This window comes from Macrotis lagotis, chromosome 5 (genome assembly GCF_037893015.1).
Source record: "Macrotis lagotis isolate mMagLag1 chromosome 5, bilby.v1.9.chrom.fasta, whole genome shotgun sequence".
In the NCBI taxonomy this organism is placed as follows: Eukaryota; Metazoa; Chordata; class Mammalia; order Peramelemorphia; family Peramelidae; genus Macrotis; species Macrotis lagotis.
Genome location: NC_133662.1, coordinates 225,150,143 through 225,174,003, shown reverse-complemented (window position 1 = coordinate 225,174,003; position 23,861 = coordinate 225,150,143). Strand labels below are relative to the sequence as shown.

The following is a 23,861-nucleotide window of genomic DNA, read 5'->3' as shown; positions in this document are numbered from 1 at the left end:
ACAGGGCTGAGAAATCGAAGCGACCTTAGAGACCATCAAATCCAACTTTCCCATTTTAACAGATGAAGACATTGAAGTTTCTAGGGGTTATCCATAACAACAGTGCAAGTGAGTATCTGAGGCAAGATTTGAGCTAATGTTTTCCTGACTTGAAGTCTGGAATCTCTCTACTGTGACACTCATATGCCTCAGCAAGTAGGAGTCATATTTTAAAATGACATTGAGAATTGTAAGACAATGCCTTGAGTAGGCGGTCAGGATGGGGAGGGGTCTCTTGGATGATTTAAATTAATCAAAGGCTTCTATACGTTTTCTTAATATCTCCTTACTTGGGGGTTTTAATTTCAAATGAGCTAGTTCTGGTCTATCCTTTCTTAGGTTTGAAGTTCATTTCCTTGAAGGGGAAAACAAACAAAATAGGATTTGAAGAGGTTTGAATTTCCTGTCACCTGTTATTATTTTATCTCCTTTGAAAAGGAACCCTATTCCTTCCTTAATTCTCTCTTGCCCCAAGAAAGTTAAAAAAAAAAGCAAGTAAGCCCCTTTTTGTCATCTTTCCAATTAGTTTCTACTGTTGAGCTCCTTATTACTTTAGAGCTTCTGACACTACTTTCATCTGTAAGAGGTGGGAATAACAATAAATGTGCTCAGCTGCATCGAATGAGATTCTATATTTAGTAGTTCTTGCAAACCATAAAGCAGTTATGTCAGTTATTATTATTATATTAAAGGTCAAGATTCCTTTCTCCCTCTGTGGATCTTTTTTCTTCATTTTTACCCTGAAGACTTCCTTCCTTCCTTTCTATTTTTTCTTTCTTCCTTTCTCTCTTTCTTCTTTTCTTTCTCTTTCTTGTTTCTTTTCTCTCTTGCCTTCCTTTCCTTTCCTTTCCTTTCCTTTCCTTTCCTTTCCTTTCCTTTCCTTTCCTTTCCTTTCCTTTCCTTTCCTTTCCTTTCCTTTCCTTTCCTTTCCTTTCCTTTCCTTTCCTTTCCTTTCCTTTCCTTTTCTTTCCTTTCCTTTTCTTTCCTTTCCTTTCCTTTCCTTTCCTTTCCTTTCCTTTCCTTTTCTTTCCTTTCCTTTCCTTCCTTCCCTTCCCTTCCCTTCCCTTCCCTTCCCTTCCCTTCCCTTCCCTTCCCTTCCCTTCCCTTCCCTTCCCTTCCCTTCCTTTCCTTTCCCTTCCCTTCCCTTCCCTTCCCTTTCCTTCCTTCCTTCCTCCTTTCTTCTGTTCCTTTCTAATGAAACAATTCTTGCTTCCTCTTTTGCAATAATCAAAACTTAGAGGTAAAATCAATTCAGTGTTCCTCAGTCTTCTTTATGAAATTCACTTTTTGAGCATAGTTTAACCTAGAAAGTTGAGTGTGAAAGGCAGTATTCTAGTACCCTAAAAAATTATTCATTGCATTGCTGGAAAAACCTGTACTTGACACCCTTGCTTAAAGAGAAAAAAGAAACCTTCCCTAAGTTTCAAAAAATTGACATAAAAATAGATGCTTTTTTTCCAAACCAGAAGAGGCAGAGTGGATGGAGTATGGATCTCAATCTCAGAAAATCTGGAAGTTTCACCTTTGAAATGAACTTGCTAGATGACCCCTGAGCACATCACTGATCATCTGAATCCTCTAGACATTTCTCTTGAGATCAGAATTTCAGAGAAGGTGCCATATGCACCACTAGAAATAATATGTATTTCAAACAGTTCTCTATATGAGTGAAATTAAATTCCTTCTTTCCCCTTCTTACCATATGACTCTTGTCATGTCTGGGAACATTTATCGGATCACAGATTAGACTGCGCTTTTGTAGGAATGTCTGTTTCTAAGTATATTGTTGCAGCACCATCTCAAGTTTGTATTCTGCTTGGAACCATGTGTCTACCCATTCCTAGTTTTGGGCTTTCATAAGGCTTCATTTTGCCCAGATCTTCTCTCTTCCTTGTAGCTGTCATTATTCTGAGGGAGAGGAGAGGGGCAGATTTTACACCCTTGCCCTCTTTCCTCAAGTTAAATCATTTATTAAATTGTTTTATTTGACTTTTTTCTATAGGACTTCTTAGCTCTCCACCTTCTTCTGCATTTGTAAAAAAGTACAAAAATAATACTTGTCTAGGATTTGGGGTGTGGGAATCCAGAGAAAATTTCTTAGATTCCACAGGATTAGGAGAATATGGTGAGAAAGGATTAGCTCATGGAGCAGGAGAGAAAACCTGGGATGAATGACTGAGACTGGATTGTGTTTTCAATTTGCTTTGCAAGGGAACATTTATATTGGGTTACTAGTTCGATGAGCTTTTCTTTGTTTTGAATTTTCAGCATCACCAATGGGAATAGCCTCAGTGCTGCTGAGCTCACTTGTGGGATGATCCTATGTTGGGCCAGGTAATACCAGCAGACTCACATGTCCATTCACAGGTTGTCAATCAGTTACACTGAGAAGGGAAATGCAGACCTTTCAGTCATTATTGTCATCTTGTTCTGGAATGGCAGGACTCTTGTTGTTTAGTTAATGTTGATGGAGTCTCTCGTAAGGCATGGGAATGTGTAGAAGATGTTCTCAGGGTATTCTCCCCTAGGTTTCGAAACTATGACAATGGGGTGGATTAAAATATCAAGAATATTGAGGGAAATAATGAAAAGAGACAGGCGCTTCCACATTTATAAAGCATCAGTCCTCAAAACTATTTGGATTTGGTTAAAATATAGAAATGTGGATTAATAGAACAGTTTATGCAAGAGATAATCAGAGACAATGGCACTCAATACTTTGTGTCCAATAAACCAGAAAACAGAAATTACTTAGGTAAGATAAACTCTATCTGTTAAAAAGCTAAAACAAAAAACAAAAACAAAATCTTGGAAAACTGGAGAATAGTAAGGAAGAAATCGGGCTTAGACTAAAATCTTACACTATATTCCACAATATACTCTAATTGGATACATGACCTTAATAATAAAGGTTGTTCTATAAAAGGAATTACCATATGAATACCTTTTCTATCTTTGGGTAGGTGATGATATAAGGGAGAGAAGCAATTACAAAAGATAAAGAAGATACTTCTAATTACATGAAACTGAGTAGAGAGAGAAAACATGTAATTCTTAGCCATTCCTCTAGTCTTTCCTCCTCCAAAAAGTATGGGCACATCCATGTTTTTAGAGATGTCCAGGAAGGAGAAGTTGTGTGATGTGAGGAATCTAGGAGGTCAGAAGGTCTGATTTCTAGCCTCATCTTTGTCAGTAAAAGAGACTGGTGACCTCTGCTGGTGCTAAAGAGAGACAGAGAGACAGAGACAGAGATGGAGAGGCAGAGACAGTGAGAGAGAAAGACAGAGAAAGAGAGACAGAGAGACAAAAAGAGAGAGAGACAGAGACAGAGAGAGCCAGAGCCAGAGCCAGAGAGAGACCTGGTGCTAGGTGCTAAAGTGTAGGAGTTGGGTGACCTTGACTGGTCACCTTTAGGTTAAGGTGTGTACTGAATACAAACAGTTTAGTTGAAGGCAATTCCTACCCTTGGCACCTAAGATGGCTTCCTTCAGGATCTCTGAGGTGAGATTTCTATGTGTAACCCAGCACATCAGTGATGCCCTACCCCCACCAAGAACTTTTTAAATAGCAGAGAGACAAAATAACATTAATTATATTTCATTTTATTTTTCCTGTTGACATGCAAAAACAAGCTTCAACATTTACTTTTCAAATTCTCTCCCTTCTTCCATCCCAATTCCCTTATTGAGAAAGAAGTTATCTTTTTAGGTAGAAGTGTATGGTCATGAAAAACATTACCACAATAATCATCTTATAAAAGTAAACATATCCTCTCCCCCCAAGAAAAGAAATCTCAAGAAAAATAAAGTTAAAAAAAGTTTGTATTCAGATACCATCAGCTCTGTCTTTGTAATGGATAGTATTCTTTGTTATGAGGCCTTCAGAGTTCTCTTGGGTCATAGCACTGCTCAGAGAAGATAAGTCATTCACAGCTGATCATTCTACAACATTGATATTTCTTTGTATAAGGTACATTTCCCATTGCATCAGTTCATGTAAATTTTTTTCTGCATGCATCAGAGAGACAAAATAAGGGACAAAAAGAATGATCAGAATTGATCCCTGCTACCTAGAATCTAGAGGAAGAGAAAGTGGAGGAATTTCAGTAGGGTGTACAGATCTATAGAGAAGCTGATGAAAAGAAGAGGCTACCCCTGCTGCCATGCCCATGCTAAGAATACTCCCTCTGCACAGTGTTCATCAAAGGAGCAATATGATGTCTAAGATCAGCAAAAATCTTTTCCAAATGTAGTTTCTCCAGCACAAGATGGTGATGAATTTTTGACCATTGACAACCCAGAAAGCAAATTATGCAATGGCCCTCAATCTTGCAGTGATTGTGAGAAAGTGGTGCCAAAGATTATAGATTTTTTTGACCACCCATAATCATTGATTTAGCTACTGATTCTGTAGATCAGTCAACAAATATTTGTTACTTTCACTTTTCATTTATTAAGCTACAGAACTATACTAATCACTGAGAATAAAATAAAAGAAAGATAGTTCCAACACTCAAGTTTACAAGCAATTGAAGGAACACAATATAAAAGGAAGCTAAAAAACTGAGGGAGTGGAAAGGGTTGGTAAACCATCAAGGCAGCATGACTGAGGATTTTAAAGGAGTGTAGGTAGGAAATGTAGAGATGGTTGACTTAGTTCCTTCCTTAAATGGAGGATCTGGGAAAAGTTCTTTGTTCGTCACTATCAGTGGGGTTGAGGACAGTGATGAGATGTGATTCCAAGGTTGAAGTGATGTTTTCAGGGTGATGAGGATCTGGTGCTGACATTATGGTTGAGAAAGTTCAAAGAAGTGCAGCACAGGAATTAAATGAAGAGGGTGGGAGATCCTTGTCTTGTGAGCAGCAGAAATGGAATCATATTAATCTTAAGATTTTCCCTATGAATGAAATCAGAACACAAAAGTAAGTTACATTTGAATGGGAAGATAGATCATAGGTTTTCCATGGATGAGCACCTAATGTCCATTATTTTATTTGATTCACCCAATAATCCCTAGAGATGGTAGCATTATGCCTATATTACAGATGAAAAAATTGAGGCACAGGGAAAGAATTTGGTCTATTTGAAGTCATACTGATCATTTTGATGAGACTGTGTCTAAAATCCAGGTCTCTCAGCTAGGAATCCTTAAATCTATTTTACTTAAGCTTCTCCCATCCTTCCCAGATGTCTCTAGTAGTTATACATAAGGATCCTCTCTTCTCTCTTTAAACCCCCTTTCCCCTGCTTGGCCCAGTACTGCAGAGGCTGTGAGCTTGGTCTCTAAACTCATTCTTGTAAGATAGTAGGCTTAGAGGGTTAGATTCTCACTGTCTCTGATGAAGGAAGGTGAGAGGTTGGGGTTGCAGAGGTTTGGAGTGTGTCTGATCTTTTAAGAAGTGATGGGAGGGGGGCGGCTAGGTGGTACAGTGGATAAAGCACCAGCCCTGGAGTCAGGAGTACCTGGGTTCAAAAATGGTCTCAGACACTTAATAATTACCTAGCTGTGTGGCCTTGGGCAAGCCTTGCAAAAACCTAAAAAAACAAAACAACAACAAAAAAAAAAGTGATGTGAGGGGCAGCCGAACCTGCCACAGCCTCAATGAAGAATGGAAAATGGGAACAGAAAAAGATAATCTCTTCTGGAGATAACTCTTGCTTCCTCCCCCCCCCCCACCTTCTTTCAGAGAGTGAGGTGTTTTGACCTCAGTGGAAATATTTTGTTTTTGAGTCTTTTCATGGGGGCTGAGCTGTATGGGAAAGCCCAAGGAATTCTGGGACTGGGTAGAATGGGGAGAGAGGTAGCCACCAGGATGCTATCCATTGGGATGAAGGTAAGAAGTCTACCTTGGGGAAAAAAGAAGTGGAAAGGAGTCAAGCATTTATTAAGCTCCTACTGTGTACCCAACTTGTTCTAAGGATTTTATTTGATTAAGCTTGTGGGCTCTCTTTTGTCTTCTCCTTCATTCTTCCCTCTGCTTTATCCCTGTCCCTGCTTCTTCCTGCTCTGGAGTCTCCAAGTCTTCCTTATCTGGGTTTGGGAAGAGGAGAAATCTTCCCCATTGTGCAATCATTTGGGATTTCTATGAAGTTTTGTCTTCTGGTCATGTTTCTTGTGGCTCTGGACCATCTTTTCTTTTTCTTTCCACCCACTTGTCTGATTGTACAAGGGAAAAATCATTAAAGCACACTGGGACACTTCTAAATGGGTTCTTGTTAGGGGGCAGAGCCAAGATGGCGACAAGAATGATCCTGTCTTAGGTGCTCTCTCATAAAACTCATAAGCTAAGGACTCTAACCAAATTTTCGAGAGACAGAAACCACAGAGGGCCCCAGGAAGGCAGTTCTCCTACTCAAGGTAACCTGGAAAAGAGCAGAAAGGCTCTGCTCCCCGGGGTCAGAGAGGCGGCCTGCCAGAGCAAAAGAACTTCAGCCTCCCGGAGGCAGTCCCAAGGCACTGGGAGCCCCAGCTCACAGCAGCGGGAGAGCACCAGGCACAAAGTGGGGGAACAGCGGGGGGCCTCTGCCAGAGTGAGCCCATGGAGCCCAGCTCTCAGGGCACAGAGCAGCCCAGATCCAGGAAACAGAAGCAGGTGGAGCCCATAAGCAGGAGCTCCCAGGGCATGAGCCCATTGAACCTAGGGAGGGGAATGAAGAGAGACTGCCGAGCTCTCTCCTCTGCCCTTGGAACAGGATGCTGGGGCTCTGACCACATTCAGATCTTGATCGCAGTCTAGGCCCCTCCATAGAACAGCAGGGCCCCCCGACCTCAGCCCCGTGGAAGAGGGGGGAGCATATGGTCATTCACAGACCAGGAGGGAGGACAGAGCCTCACACACTGAGACCCTTGTGGGAGGGTCCCAAAAGCTCAGGAAGCACCCCAAAACCAGGCTCAGGCTGGGAAAATGAGCAAGCAGAGAAACAAGAGGAAGACCATTGAGAAATATTTTGCAAATGAGCCCAAGAAGGATCAAGACTCTTAGTCTGAAGTTGAGGAAGCACAAGCTCCTGCATCTAAAGACTCCAAGAAAAACAGAAATTGGGCTCAAGCTATGACAGAGCTCAAAAAAGACTTTGAAAATCAAATGAGGGAGTTAGAAGAAAAATTGGGAAAAGAAAGGAGAGAGATGCAGGAAAAACATGAAAATGAAGTCAGCAGCTTAGTCAAGGAAATCCAAAAAAAATGCTGAAGAAAATAGCATGCTAAAAACCAGCTTAGGTCAAATGGATAAAACAGTTCAAAAAAGTTATTGAGGAGAAGAATGCTTTAAAAAGCAAAATTGGCCAGATGGAAAAAGAGATAAGAAAACTCTCTGAGGAGAACAAATCTTTCAGACAAAGAACAGAATTCAGGGATTGATGAATTTACAAGAAACCAGGAATCAATACTTCATAACCAAAAGAATGAAAAATTAGAAGAAAATGTGAAACATCTTATTGAAAAAACAACTGATATGGAAAACAGACTTAGGAAAGATAATTTAAAAATTATTGGAATACCTGAAAGTCATGATCAGGAAAAGAGCCTTGAAATCATTTTCAAAGAATTACTGCAGGAAAATTGCCCTGATATTCTAGAAGTAGAGGGCAAAATAGAAATGGAGAGAATCCACAGATCCCCCCGAGAAAAAGATCCCAAAAAACCAACCCCTAGGAATATTATAGCCAAATTCCAGGACTCCCAAGTCAAAGAGAAAATATTACAAGCAGCCAGATCTCCTTGAACTTAGTTCTCACCATATTGATATAGATAAATGAGGTTTAGTAAGTCATCTTTGTCAGGTCTTTTTTAAAAATTAAAATTAATTATAAAATTAAAAAATACTGAATTCAAAAGAAGTATTCCTGAGCTTCTGAGAATAGGGTTTAGAAGTTAAAATTAAATTTCCTACTTTAAATTTGTTCCCACTAAATTGGTATAGACAAATGAGGTTCAGGAAGGAAATGATATTCATTTAGACAGGTTGTCCAATCAAGGTGATGACATCTTATTCACAGTTATCACTTTTTGCTGACCATATCTGACTTTGGTAGAAGATAAGTCTCTTTGCTTAATAATTGAAATCCAGATCGAGGAGAAATACACAGGATGACTGATTTCATTAGGCTAAGGTTTACAACAATGACCACAATGACTGGGAACTCAAAGTTTCTTTTTCCAAGGCTAGCTTGTTTTTTGTTTGTTTGTTTTTGTTTTTTTCCCTTTCCTGGAAGAAATTGTAGTAGTGAAATTGATGTTAACATCACTTCCTCCTTTCTTAGGAGGTTCAAATAGTGATTCTCTGCCAGGACTGACTCATTTTGTCATCTGTTATTTACCTACTTGATGAGAATCTTATTCTATGCTCCATTCTTGCTTCCTTGTCTTGAAACTGCCTGAAAAATTCCATGTTTTAAAGTTTTCAAAGTCCTTTATAAATGTTATCTCCTTTGATCCTTATGATGCTCCTGTGAAGTAGGAGCTACTATCGTCCTCATTTTATAAATAAGGAAACTGAGGCTGAAAAATGTTCAGTGTTTTGTGTAGAGTCAAAAAGCTGGTCTGAAGTATGATTCCAGCTTAGATCTTCCATAGGTATGCCGCTATCAATCAATCAACAAACATTCACTCAGCATCAACAGTGTGGCAGACACTGTTAGGTGTTGGGAATACAAAAAGAAAAATTAACCAGTCCCTGCCTTCAAGGATCTTGAATGTTAACTGATACTTAATATAGTCTTTGATAGCTATGTTGTAACACTTACTAAAGTATTTGCTTTTTTAAAAGGGACCCTTTAAATAAAGCAGGGATTCTAAATCTTTTTTCTGTGTTATGTATCTCTTTGGCCTTCTGGTGAATGCTATGGACTTCTATTCAGAATCTTTTTTTAAATGAATAAAATTATAAAACTATAAGGAAAGCCAGTTATATTGAAATAGCAAAATATTAAAAGCAAGTTCCTGGACCCCAGGTTAAGAATCCCTGCTTAAAATCATAGAAGTTATGGAGAAGAGAAATGCCTGGGTTCATGTGTGGGAGAGGGTTGGCACCAGTGATTTCCTCCTTCTCTCACCTCAATTTTGATCTAAGAATGATTCCACAGATTTTTGCTGAGGGTGTTGCCAGACTGCATCTCACCTCATCAATCTCTGTGGGTATTGATTCCCAGATCTCCCACTTCCCCAATCATGGATGAATGAATAAATGAAGACTTGGCCTGGCACCAATGAGGTTTTAGGATTTTTTAGAAATTTTTTCAGCTCGACTGGTTGCTTGGAGGTTCCATCACAGAATTATTTTGTTTTTGGGATCAATATTAATCTGCCTCCTTGAAGTCTTTCTGTGGGAATAGGTGATGCAGATGACAGGCTGTGGTCTCTCGGGGGACAAAATAAAGGAGTCAGTATGGTCCCCCTTTTTTTTAGGTTTTTTTGGCAAGGCAAATGGGGTTAAGTGGTTTGCCCAAGGCCACACAGCTAGGTAATTATTAAGTGTCTGAGACCGGATTTGAACCCAGGTACTCCTGACTCCAGGGCCAGGGCTTTATCCACTGCACCACCTAGTCACCCCTAATATGGTCCCTTTCAGTCAAGCTCTATGTTTCCCTGGAAAAGAAGAGAATTTTTTTCTCCTTAATCCTAAAGTAACCATGACTTAATCTAAGCCATTGCTACTTCCAGTTAAGGTCCCACCTTTCTGGATAAATCTTTAGCTAAAATTTCTTCCTATGCATCATCACTCTGTGTTCATCTTACTTTAGTTTCAGTCTTCCATTACAGATATAATATACTTTACTCCTCAAACACTCAATAGATCAGTCAAACTTGCCTAAATCTCTTTGTACCTTTACCAGACTGGCCTCCATAACTAAAATACTTTCTCTTCTCAATCCTGCTTTTTAGAGTCTCCTTGAAAGCCCAACTTAATTGGCTGGATGTTAGTGCCTTCCCAGTTCCTCCTCTCTTCCCCACCCCCAATATTTTAATGGTTTACTTAATATTGAACCCTGAATTTATCTTGCTTTTGTTTGGACCTATGAATTCATTGAAATAGGGAACTCCTTAGTGAGGAATCATCTTTTACCAATACAGATTGATAACTGCTCTACAACAAAACACATATGGTCAAGCGAAACAAAGTCCAATATCAGTCATATCCAAAATAAAAATAGATGCTTTGATCTATACTTCAATTTTTTTATCTAGAGATGTCATCACGAGTCTTATGGAATTGAAAGTGGTCACACTGAATGGATCAGAGTTCCCAAGTCTTTCATATTTGTTGAAATTTATTTATGTTATTATTTCCTCATTGGTTCATTTCCTTTAATTTCCTTTTTTTCACCTATTATGAAGTAACAGAATTGCTAAAGCTAACATATCTAATACAATATTGAATAATAATGGTGATAATGGGCATATGTGTTTCACCTCTGTGAAGGCTTTCAGCTTATCTCCATTGCATATGATACTTGCTGATGGTTTTAGATGGATACTATTTATCATTTTAAGAAAAAAATCTATTAATTCCCTATGCTCTCTAGTGTTTTTAGGAATAGCTGCTGTATTTTTTCAAAAGCCTTTTCAGCATCTATTGAGATAATCCTATGATTTCTAATGATTTTGTTACTGATGTGGTTGGTTATGCTAACAGTTTGCCTAATATTGAACCAATCCTTCATTTCTGATATAAATCCCACCTGGTCATGTGAATTATCCTGTATTCTTTTTTCTAATATTTTATTTAAACTTTTTGAACCAATATTTGTTCAGGTAATTGGTCTATAATTTTCTTTCTGGGTTTTGGCTCTTCCTGGTTTATGTATCAGTACCATATATGCGTCATAAATGGAATTTGGTATTTTTTCTGAATAACTTAAATAGTATTAGAATTAATTGTTCTTTAGTTTTTGCAAAGCAATGGGGTTAAGTGACTTGCCCAAGGCCACAGTTAGGTAATTATTAAGTGTATGAGGTTGGAGTTGAACTCAGGTCTTCCTGACTCCAGGGCTGGTGCTCTATCTACTGTGCCACCCAGTTGCCTCTAATTATTCTTTAAATGTTTGGTAGAATTCATTTGTGAATTTGCCTGGTCCTGGAGAATTTTTTCTTAGGGAGTTCATTGATAGCTTTTTCAATTTCTTTTTTCTGAAATGGGATTGTTTAAGTATTTTATTTCCTCTTCTGTTAATCTGGGCAATTTGTATTTTTGTAGATATTCATCCATTTCACTTAGATTTTCAGATTTATTGGCATGTAGTTGGACAAAATAGCTCTGAATTAATGCTTTAATTTCCTTTTCATTGATAGTAAATTCACCCTTTTAATTTTTGATACTAGTAATTTGGTAAAGGCAAGGCAAATGGGGTTAAGTAGCTTGCCCAAGGCCACACAGGTAGGTAATTATTAAGTGTGTGAAGCTGGATTTGAATCAGGTACTCCTGACTACAGGGCCAGTGCTCTATCCACTGCGCCACCTAGCCATCCCTATTTGGGGACTTTTAATTTGTTCTCTTTGTAGCTATTTTTAGTTGCACACACAAATCATTGATCTCTTTTTTCTCAATTTTATTTATGTATTCATTTAGAATTATAAAATTTCCCTTAAGATCTGTTTTGGTGACATTTCATATGTTTTGGCATGTCTCATTATTGTCATTCTCTTGGATGAAATTATTGATTATTTCTATGATTTGTTATTTGACCCATTCACTCTTTAAGATTAGGTTATTTTTTCCAATTAATTTTTAGTCCAATTAATCTTTTCATGGCCCTTTATTATATGTAATTTTTATTGCATCATGGTCTGAGAAAGATGTATTTAATGTTTCTGCATATTATTGTGAAGTTTTTTAAATGCCCTAATACATGGTCAATTTTTAATAGGTGCCAAATGTTATTGTTAATTATATAAAGTGTTTACTTCATTCTGTGTCAGTTCATACAAGTCTTTACAAATTTCTCTGAAACATCATCATCATTCTTACAGCATAATCATATAACATACTGTGACTTGTTTAGACATTCTCAATTGATAGAAATCTACTTGACTTCTAATTCTTTGCAATCACAGAAAGAACTGCTATAAATATTTGTACATAGAGGTTCCTTTTCCTTTTTTTAGTCTTTGTACTTTTGTATCTACTTGGACAATATAAAGAATGTGAAGGCTCTTACATCTTTTTTTTCTTTAACCCTACTGCCTATCATTGTGCTTTGGGTATAAAAAAAGCTTCAAAAGGCTTGTTGATTGATGACAGATTATTTGGGGTTCAGATTTATCTGTGGGTGCCCAAGAACTGTTTCTCATCGCTTGTTCTGTTTGGTGACACTGGTGAGCACTATTTTGATTTCATCAGTTTGTGCTACTTTGATCCCTGAATCAAATCAAGAGATTTGATCCTATCATCCTTCCAGAGGCCTCAACATCCTTTGGGGTTCAGCAGCTGCCCCTGGAGCAGATGTGGCCTCTCTGTGATTTCCTCACAGTACACATACCTCTCCTACCTTCCACAGCAGGTAAGTAGAAATATATACTCCTTCATAAATCGAGTATTGGCTACTGTAGGCTATCTTTAGTCACAGTGGTATCTGTAGCACACAGTAAGGATTAGAAAAATAACTAGATTAAATGATTCACTAAATCAGAACCAGGTGGATATATCCAGAGAGACAAGTGGACTGAGTGCTCCAGACCTCTTAAAGTCTTGAGGTCCATCCTTAAAGAGGACTTGACAGCGCATCATAAAACTTTGACAGAGATATCAAGGAGTGCATGGACATTCCCAAAATGAATGGCTGTGGCTAGGTCAAAGTGTCACAATCAGGAAATTTTTCTCTCACTTCTCTATTCCCTCCAACCCAATTAAACCCTATACTTAATAGAGGTTTTGATTTCAATCATCTATACCCTAGTTGCAAAATGTTAATTTTCTGTTGAGTTTCTTTTTCCAGTTTTTCCAACTGATTTCCCAACCCCTTCCTGATTTCTTCTAGGAAGTCTTTCTAGGCTGGAGACCAATTCATATTCTCCTCAGAGGTTCTGCATCTCTCTGAGTCAGGGTCTTTGTCTTTGGGGTAGTTTTCTATAGACCCCCCTCTTCTCTGGCCTTTCTTCATTTTCCTAGGATCTTGTGTTGGGGGAGGGGCTAACTCACAGAAGTTTGGTTTTGAGAGCCCTAGAGGCTTTGCTGACCGGGTTTAGTAACTCCAAGTGGACTGGCCACTAGGGGGTGAATTGAAAGTCCTATATCCATACCTATTTACCACCATTCAACTTTCAAATTACTTCTCCCTTTGTGATTTGATATTAGGAAAAAGTACTGGGCTCCTGGGCACTTTCTGTGTCCCCAACATTGAAATCAGTTATCCTTTTTCTTCTGTTACATCTGTTTTCAAACCTGGATCCTGAGAATTTGGTGGGAGAGAAGCCCCTGAGGACCCAGGGGAGCTATTTCCATTGCATAGGGTCTTGTTCAAATCATAGATTGCCTTTCAATCAAGAAGATAAATCAGGACTTCTGACCAAGATGGTGGAGAGAAGACAGGCACTGAGTGAAGGCCCACTACTTTCCCCTCACAAATAACATGAAACGAACCTCTTAACAGAAATACTATCAACAAAACCATGAAAGAGAAGCTAGGAGAACATCTACCAAAAGATCTGTCTCCTGGGATCCCAGGTAAACTGGGGACAGAGAGCCAGCAGGGATGGGGAAGAGCCAGATTAGTCTAGGATCAGCCATGGAGGCTTTTCTGTGGGAGCCAGGGTCCAAGGCCACAGAGGCTTTGAACATGGGAGCAGAGGTCTGGGGAGCCCCAGCACAGACAGTTGCAGAGTGAGACTGGACATCTCTGGGTGTGAGCTCCATACTTTTACCTGAGTCCTCTTCCCAGAACAAACACAGTCACCCCCCCCCCCCAACTTGGATTTGGACAACAGAACTCCTTCAGTTGAATAGGGAGATTAACATTCTCACCAGGGCCCAGCCCACATTGTTCAAGGATAATTCAGATCCTGCTGCCACCCCTCAACCACTCCAGGCCTAGGGAGAGGGTGTCAAATCAAGACCACAGACACTCTAGAAGCAACCAGCACCCTCTACTGGCTGGCTCACATGGAGTTTCAAAAACAAACTTCTGTGAGCCAGCCCCTTCCCCAACACAAGATACTAGGAAAATAAAAAAAAGCCAGTGGAAAAGGGGGTCCATAGAAAATTACCCTGAAGACAAAGATCCTGACTCAGAGAGATCTAGCACTTCTAAGGAGAATATGAAATGGTTTCCAGCCTAGGAAGACTTCCTAGAAGAGATCAGGAAGGAGTTTGGAAATAAATAGGAAGAATTAGAAAAAGAATCTCAAGAGAAAATTAACACTTTGCAAGAGAAAATTTACATCTTGAAACAAGAAAACAAATCCTTGGACAAGTAAAAAAAGAAAATAATTCTCTAAAATCCTCAACCAGGCAAATGCAAAAAGAAAATAATTCTTTCAAAATTAAGCTTGAAAAATGGAAAACTTCAAAAATAGAACTGACCAATTGGAAAAGGAGTTACAAAAGGTAAATGAAGAAAATTCTTTTCTAAAAAAATGGAATCTGTGGAAACTAATGACCTCATGAAACAACAAGAATCTGTTATACAAAGCCAAAAAATTGAAAAAAATAGAAGTAAAATACCTCATTGGCAAAAACCACTGACCTAAGAATCACTGGGCTTCCTGAAAACATTGAAGAGAAAAACAAGCCTGGAATTAATATTACAGGATTTAATGTTGAAAACTGCCCTGATATCATGGAACCAGAGGTCAAAAATAGTTATTGAAAGAATACATTGATCCCCTCCAGCAAGGGATCCCAAAGTGAAAACACCAAGGAATGTTGTAGCCAAATTCCAGAACTCAGATAAAAGAGAAAGTCCTGCAAGCAGCCAGAAAGAAACAATTTAGGTACCAAGGAGCCACTGTAAGGATTACACAGGACCTGGCTGCATCAATATTAAGGAATCAAAGGGCTTGGAATGAGATATTCTGAAGAGTAAGAGAGCTTGGAATGCAGCCAAGAATCCACTATCTGGCAAAACTGAGCCTTCTCTACCAGAGGAAAAGATGGACATATAACATCTCTTCCTGATGAAAACATCAAAGCTAAACAGAAAATTTGGACATCAAACAGGGTACTCAACAGACATGTGAAAAGGTTAAAAAAGGGTTAAAAAACTGTTGTCCAATAAGATGAAATTGGCTATATCCCCAACTGGGAGAAAGCTCCTCATAACTCTTGAGAATTGAAACTCTATTAGAGAGAATATACTTAGCCAGAAGTGATGGACATTCATGACTTATCCTTGACTTTGATAGAATGATGTAAAAACAATATCTCATTAGAAAGAGGGGACAGTAAAGAGATGGAAGGATGGAGGAGAGTGAATAGGGTAAATCACATTACATAAAGAGGTACAAAGGACCTATTGTAATAGAGGGGAAGAAGGGAGGAGATGAGAACAGTCTGAATCTCACTCTCATCACATTAGGCCTAAAGTTAACATACACACACTCAGTTAAGTTGAGAAACTTATCTTACCTTTCAAGTTTTAAAAGGGGAAAGGGGGAGGGGGAGGAAAAGAGGAAGTAACAGAAGGAGGAAAGGGCAAAGGGAAAGGGAAAAGAAAGGGGAGGGGTTGGATACAAGGGGGAAAATATACTGATGGTGGTGGTGGTATTCAGAAACAAAATACTGGAGAATATGGATAAAGTGAAAAAAGGGGAAAAATACAAACTGAGGGAAGATAGAATGGAGGGCAATAAAGAGGTGGTAATTAAAACTCTGAATGTGAATGGGATGAACTCTCCCATAAAACTTAATCAAATAGCAGACTGGATTAAAAACCAGAATCCTACAATATATTGCTTACAAGAAAGTCATTTGAAGCAGAGAGATACATACAGAGTAAAGGTAAAAGGTTGGAACACAATATATTTTGCTTCAGCTGAAGTGAAAAAAGTGGGGTAGCAATCCTTATCTCAGGCAAAGCAGCTGCAAAATAGATCTCATTAAAAGAGATAAGGAAGGAAAATATATCCTCCTAAAAGGTAATGAAGCAATTTCAATACTAAATATGTGTGTACCAAGTGGTATAGCATCCAAATTTTTAGAGAAGTTGAATGAGTTACAGGATGACATAAACAGCAAAACTCTACTGGTGGGAGACCTCAACCTCGCACTCTCAGATTTAGATAAATCTAACCATAAAATAAATAAGAAGGAAATTAAGGAGGTAAAAGGAATGTTAGAAAACTTAAATATGATAGACCTTTGGAGAAAGTTGAATGAGGATAGGAAGGAATATACTTTTTTTCCCTCGGTACATAGCACTTACAAAAACTTACCTTCCACTAGGCCATAAAAACCTAAAATCAAATGCAGAAAGGCAGAAATAGTGAATACATCCTTCTTAGATCATAATACAATAAAAATTACATGCCATAATGGGCCAGGACAAGATAGACCTAGAACTAATTGCTAACTTAAATAAGCTCTTTTTAAAGAATGAGTGGATCAAACAACAAATTATAGAAAGAATCAATGTAGGATTTCATCCTACATAAAAATAATAATGAGCCAATATTCCAAAACTTATAGGATACAGCCAAGGCAGTTGTCAGGGAATATATTATATCTTTAAATGCTTACATGAATAAATTGGAGAAAGAGAAAATCAATGAATTAAACATGCAACTAAAAATTATTGAAAGAAATTGAAAACCCCCAATCAAATTAGAAATTCTAAAAATTACAGGAGAAATTAATAAAATCAAAATTAAGAAAACTATAGAATTAATAAATAAAACCAAGAGTTAGTTTTATGAAAAAAACCAATAAAATTGATAAATCTCTGGTTAATTTGATTTAAAAAAAGGAAGTAGAAAACCAAATAACCGGTATCATAAATGAAAAAGGAGAACTCACCACCAATGATGAGGATATTAAAGTAACAATGAGGAAATATTTTGCCCAACTGTATGCTAATAATTTTTTTATTTGACACTTGTTTATTTTCTTTCTTTTTTAAGAAACATTTTATTTATTTTTTATTTAAACATTACTAAATTATTATTATTTGGCGAAGGGTGCAGGGCAAGTGGGGCTGGGTGGCCTGCCTGGGGCCACATAGCAGGGTGATCTTTGGGTGTCTGGGGCCGGATTTGGACCCAGGTGCTCCTGGCTCAAGGGCCAATGCTCTGTCTGCCACCCTGTCACCCCTACTATTATTACTATTTTATTTTATTTTGGGTCTTTTTTTTTCTTCTTTTTGGTTTTTGCAAGGCAGTGAGGATCGGGTGGCTTGCATGTCACATGGCTGGGTGATTGTTGGGTTTATGAGGCTGGATATGGACTTAGGTGCTCATGGCTCCAGGGCTGGTGCTTTGTCCATTGCGCCACCTGGCCATACCTACAATTATTACTATTATTTTTTTAATTTTAATTTTTTTCTCCCCTTTACTTTTTTCACCCAAGCAAGTCTATCTATATTCATGGGGGGAGGGGTATTTTGTTTACTTGTAAACAAGAATATTTTATTAATGTAAAAAAAATTTGTACAAAATGAGAATAAAAATAAATTAAAAAAACAGAAGAGTAACAAAAAAAATCTTAGCAATACGATTACAGCAAGTTATCACTCAGATAATACACTATGACCAAGTAGGATTTATCCCAGGAATGTAAGATTGGTTTAATATTAGGAAAACTGTTAGTTTAATTAACTGTATCAATAACAAATCTATCAGAAATCATGATTATAACAATAGATGCTGAAAAAGCCTTTGACAAAATACAACACTCATCCCTACTAAAAACCCTAGAGAGCATAGGAATAAATGGATTGTTCCTTAGAATGACAAGCAGTAGCTACCTAAACCATCAACAAGTATTATATGCAATAGGGATAAGCTAGAGGTATTCCCAATAAGATCAAGGGTGAAACAAGGTTGCCCATTATCACCACTATTCAATATTGTGTTAGAAATGTTAGCTTCAGCAGTAAGAGAAGAGAAAGAAATGGAAGGAATTAGAATTGGGAAGGAAGAAATAAAACTCTCACTCTTTGCAGATGACATAATGGTATACCTAGAGAATCCTAAAAAACTCATCTAAAATACTAGAAAGAATTAGCAACTTTAGAAAGTTGTAGGATAGAAAATAAATCCTCACAAATCCTCAGCATTTCTATATATTAACAGCGAGATACAGCAGCAAGAGCTAGAAAGAGAAATCCCATTCAAAATAACTTCAGACAATGTAAAATACTTGTCAAGGCAGACTCAAAAACTCTATGAAAATAACTGTAAAACACTTCTCTCACAAAGTCAGATTTAAAAACTGGGCAAATATCAACTGCTCACAGAAAGGCTGTGCGAATATAATAAAAGCAACAATTCTAGCTAAATTAAACTACTTATTTAGTGCCCTACCAATCAAAATCCCCAAAAACTACTTTAATGAGTTAGAAAAAATTATAAGTAAATTCAAAGGGAGAAATAAAAAGTCAAGAATATCTAGGGATTTAATGAAAAAAAAAGTGCAAAAGAAGTTGGCCTTGCTTTTCCAGATCTACACTTATATTATAAAGCATCAGTCATCAAAACTGTCTGGTATTGGTTAAGAAACAGAGTGGTGGATCAGTGGAATAGACTAGGTGCAAAAGCAGTAAATGATTATAGTAATCTGCTGTTTGATAAACCCAAAGAGTCCAGGTTTGGGGATAAAAACTATATCTTCGATAAAAACTATTGGGAAAATTGGTAGTGTGGCAGAAACTTAGATTAGGCCAACACCTCATACAAGACAAGATCATATTGGGTACAGGATTTAGACATAAAAGACAATATTATAAGCAAACTACCTATCAGTTCTATGGAAAGGGAAGCAGTTTTTGACCAAGGAATAGATGGAGAATATCATTAAAAACAAACTAGATATTTTGTTTTTTTTAGTTTTTGCAAGGCAATGGGGTTAAGTGGCTTGCCCAAGGCCACACGGCTAGGTAATTATTAAGTGTCTGACACCAGATTTGAACCCAGGTAGTCCTGACTCCAGGGCCGGTGCTCTATCCGTTGTGCTACCCAGCCACCCCACAAACTAGATAATTTTGATTACATTAAATTAAAAAGCTTTTGCACAGACAAAACCACTGTAACCAAGATCAAAATAAAGGTATTAAATTGGGAAACAATTTTTACAACTAGCATTTTTGACAAAGGACTCATATCTAAAATATATATAGAGAACTGGGTCAAAATTATAATTTAAAAATTCTCCAATTGACAAATGGTCAAAGAATATGTGGAGGCTATTTACAGATGAGGAAATCAAAGCAATCCATAGTCATATGAAAAATTGCTCTAAATCACTACTTATTAGAGAAATGCAAATTAAAGCATCTCTGAGGTACTACCTCACACCTCTCAGACTGGCCTATATGACCGGAAAGGACAATGTTCTATACACACGCACTACTTTGTGGTGTTCTCTAGGTCTATGGGCAGTATGTCTGTGATTCCAGTGGGTGCAACCAGATACTTTTCTCAGGCAGGTCACTCAACTGTTCAATGCAGTAAATGCACACACACACACACACACACACACACACACACACACACACACACATATATATATCTCCTTTTTGGGGGCCTACTATGGGGCTTGGGGTGGTACAGGATGCCTGCTGTTCCTTTGCTGTTCTATATATGAGCTCATGTGAGAGCCCACCACAAGCTATTTTTGATGGAAATGGCTTTTCTATGTAGAAGCCCCCTCAAGACCTGGCCCTGGTGAACCACGAGAATGTCATCAGCTGCTCCCACTTTGGTGCATGTACCAAGGAAGCCCAGGGTCATTGTGGGGAAGAAATCGCAGTCCAGTGGACATTATGAAGGTGTCTGGGATTGTAGGTATCACCTTACCTGGGGAAGTGGAGATCAGAGGGAAGGGGAACCAAGAGGTGGAACAACAAAAGAATCTGAACTTAGGAGCAGTAGGGAGAGGAGAGATGGGGGTAGTAGAAGAGATAGACTGACCTGGAACAAATGCTGAGTCTGGGGTAACTGAAACACCTCCCCAAAATTTGGGGAAACTGCCTGGCCACTGAAAGTGGAGATTGTCTCCTTCCTTGAGTTGGGGCCATGAATTGGGAAATGTTGTATATTAGATTTGGGACTGGAAGGAGGCAGCGGCAGGTACATTCCTGCTACATTGTCTTTCAAGACACAGAATGGGTGCCATTTTCTAAGACCTGACAGTTCTCTATGAAAAACCCTTCTCCAATTCTCTGTCTCCCTTAGGGCCAGAAGACTGTATTGGGTGAACTTTGGCTAGAGTCTTCATGGCTACAGGCCAGGGGATCTAATTCCAGAAATATCTAATTTTCTGGGTTTTATTCTATTCATGCAAATACTTCTTGTTCTGAATGAGAAGGTGTAGAGACTGGGAGTCTCTTTTTGTGTAGGGAGAATGGAGAGTTCATTGTCAGCAAATTCTATGCTTATGTATGGGGGGGATATCCCTACCCTCAAAGAGCTTACAGCCTAGTGGGTATGGGGCAGGTAAGACACAGGCATGAAGAAGCAATGTAATACAAGGCAGAGTGTGAGTACATTGCTTTGCATGCAGTGTCCTTAATCAGTATTGATTGATTGATAAATGCCATCATAAGAAAGTAGAATGGAGCAACTGCAGCTCTTGCTAGGAACTTGTTATTCTTTGACCAGTGGTTTTAGTTGAAAGGACCTGATCCCTTAAATTCAAGGGAATAGGGGCAGCTAGGTGGAGCAGTGGATAGAGCATTGACCCTGGAGTCAGGAGTACCTGGGTTCAAATTTGGCATCAGACACTTAATAATTGCCTAGCTGTGTGACCTTGGGAAAGTCACTTCATCCCATTGCCCTGCAAAAAAAAAAACCCAAACCAAAACAAATTCAAAGGAATGTATAGAAAAGAGAATAAGTGATTTTTCTTGAAGAACCCTCTGAAAGACAGCTGGTCAGACCCAAGAGGACATTTAGTTTGGTCCTTGGCAAATCTTGCCATCTTCTCAGTACAGGGGAACCAGGGCTTGTTTGAAGACCCTTCTGTGGAGTGTAGAAAAGGGTTTTCTTCTATTCATATAACTCTTATGACCTAAGTTATGTTCTCTCAATAGCCTGGATCCTCCAAAACTACTGGTAAGGAATACTCCAAGGAGAGGGTGTTAGTACAGTATAAAGACTCCTGGCACATTCTGTCTTTGAAGCTACTTCTGTGTCCCTTGGTTCAGTCATTTATCCTTCCTGTGCCTCAGTTTCCCTATCTGTAAAATAATATCTCTGAAGTCCAGCTCTAGATTTCTGAGCCTATGATCCCATCTGACCACAACTGGTGAGTGATTGCATGCCAAATAAGTCCTTCTGAATCAGGGATTATTACTCCCACCTTTCTAGGTGGACCTGACTCCCATTGAGAAGAATAACTAACCATTTCTCATCTTGAATACTAGCTAGTATTTATATTGTACTTTAATATTTGTGAAGAGTTTCATACGTCTTATCTCATTTCATCCTCCCAACAACTCTGTGAAGTAGAGGCTATTATTATTTTATTCTTATCATTATTAGTCCCATTTTACAGATGAGGAAATTGAGGCACTGAGAGATTTAAGAAACTTTCCCAGGGTTACCTGGCTAATTAAATGTTTGAAGTAGGATATGAACTGTGATCTTTCTGACTTCAAATATGGCCATTCTTTCCACTGCACCACCTAACTGCCGCTACCAGGAATGAAAATGATGATGATAGTTAACATTTATAGAGTACTTACATTCCAGGCACTCTACTAGCATTTTACAGTGATTATCTTATTTATTCCTCATAACAACCTTGGAAGACAGGGCTATAATAATGATGATGACCCCTCCTCCCATTAAAATAAGGAAACTGAGACAAAGGTTAAATGACTTATCCAGGGTCACATAGCCACTATGTGTTTGAAACTGGATTTGAACTCAATTCTTCTTGAGTTCAGTTCCAGTGTTCTCTCTACTGTATGACTTAATTGCCTCTATTGAGGAGGCAATGACTAGAGATCTGAACTTGGTGGGTTGGGTTCCTAACTTGCCAGAGGCCAACCTCAGTTGCTTGTCTTTTCTCTTTACAGGTGAATGCCCAGTACCTCACTAGTGTCTTCCTGCTCCCCCCAACATCAGGCCCTGGATTGGTTTGACGCATTGATTTGAGCCTGGGCTGTGTCACCCAAAGGAACCATCCCAGTAGTGACATAGGGTGAGCCTAGATTCTGCTTTGTCTATAGCTGGTAAAGAAATAAGGGTCATAGTAAAGAAGGAGGGGAAGGCCAATCCTTGGTCTGTTCCAGTTATAGTCTCCCGCCCCCCCCCATAAAAAACTCCCATATAAAAATTGTGGCTTAGAACAGATGGGTTAGGGGACAGCTCAGCTTTATGAAAGAGCTCTAATTGGGATGTCAGCCTTGAGGGAGTTTGCTAATGAATTCTGTAGCCTTGTTACATTTAACATATTGGTGACCTGGTTGGAGATATTAATGATTTGTTTATCAGGTCCTCCTGAGGTAGAGAGATTAGTAATGAGTGCTGACTGTAGCTGAATTGGAGAGGCAGACTGGGAGATGGGGTTGTTGCTAAGGATAATTCTGGAGGATTGTCTACCATGGCAGGGGTCCCCAAGAGCAAGGAGAACCTCTCCCCCCCACGCTGAATTCCTTGAAGTGTTGATGTACTGATGTCCATGGTCCTGAAATTATAGTAGACCCTTTCGAAACCAATGGTGCAGAGCCTCACTCCATGAACATATAGGAAAATGAATGGGGTCAAGCCCTTCTCAAAGACTAGGGAAAGGAATCTAGTGACTTCTAAGAAGTGGGGGGGGGAGAACTAACTTTCTACTCTCCAAGAATAACCTAACTAGATGAAAAAGTCTAATAAGAGATGAGGGCCAGATCAAGTGAACCTAGTTTCAAATAAAGTGTTGGTCCGGGAAGTCAGAAAGACCTAATTTCAAATCTGACTTTGACACTTCATAGCCATATGACCCAGGGCTAAAAATGCTGCTTGCCTCAGTTACCTCAGCTTTAAAAATGGGGAGAACAGCACCCACCTTTCAGGACTGCTGTGAGGATCTGATGAGATATTTATAAAGTGACTGGACAGTACCCATTACGTAATAGTTTTTTTTTTTTTTACAAGGCAAATGGGGGTTAAGTGGCTTGCCCAAGGCCACACAGCTACGTAATTTTTAAGTGTCTGAGACCGGATTTGAACCCAGATACTCCTGACTCCAAGGCTGGTGCTTTATCCACTATGCCACCTAGCTGCCCCCCGTAATAGTTTTTTAAAATAAATATTTATTCTCTTCCCTTCTTTCTTTAAATTCCCATAGCTCAGTTAGGGGAGGTAACCAATAGCCCCAAAGGAACAGAATCATGGCAGAGTATTGAGCCCCAGTGTGATATGTGGAAGGCAGAGAATTATAAATGGAATCCAGTGGTGTGGGATTTAAATTCCCCTTGACTACTTCTGGAGAGTGGAGAAATGAGGCAATCAATGGAATCATGAATGTGAACTTTTAGAAGTTGGAGGGAGATTTAAAATCCTTGAGATGTGTACTTTTGTTTTCCTTTGTGTTTCAGAAGACTCTTGGTAGAACAATTCTCTTCTTATGATACTGAAATGGGCTTTTAATACAACTGTAACACCCACAATAGTAACATTTTATGTAGGACTCCAGGGTTTGCAAAGCACCTTACAGTCATTAGCTCATTTGATCCTCAATAACTC

At 38.7% G+C, this 23,861-nt stretch overlaps 1 protein-coding gene across 1 annotated transcript in view; it reads left to right on the top strand.

Moving 5' to 3' along the window:
• Window positions 1-22,273, top strand: part of LOC141489483 (D-3-phosphoglycerate dehydrogenase-like) — a 31,632-nt gene extending 9,359 nt beyond the window's left edge. The window contains exons 4-6 of the mRNA XM_074190079.1: window positions 2,308-2,373; window positions 21,218-21,239; window positions 22,208-22,273. Of these exons, the coding sequence (XP_074046180.1) occupies window positions 2,308-2,373; window positions 21,218-21,239; window positions 22,208-22,273 (154 nt within the window). The remainder of the gene's footprint in view (window positions 1-2,307; window positions 2,374-21,217; window positions 21,240-22,207) is intronic.
• Window positions 22,274-23,861: the final 1,588 nt, after the last annotated feature.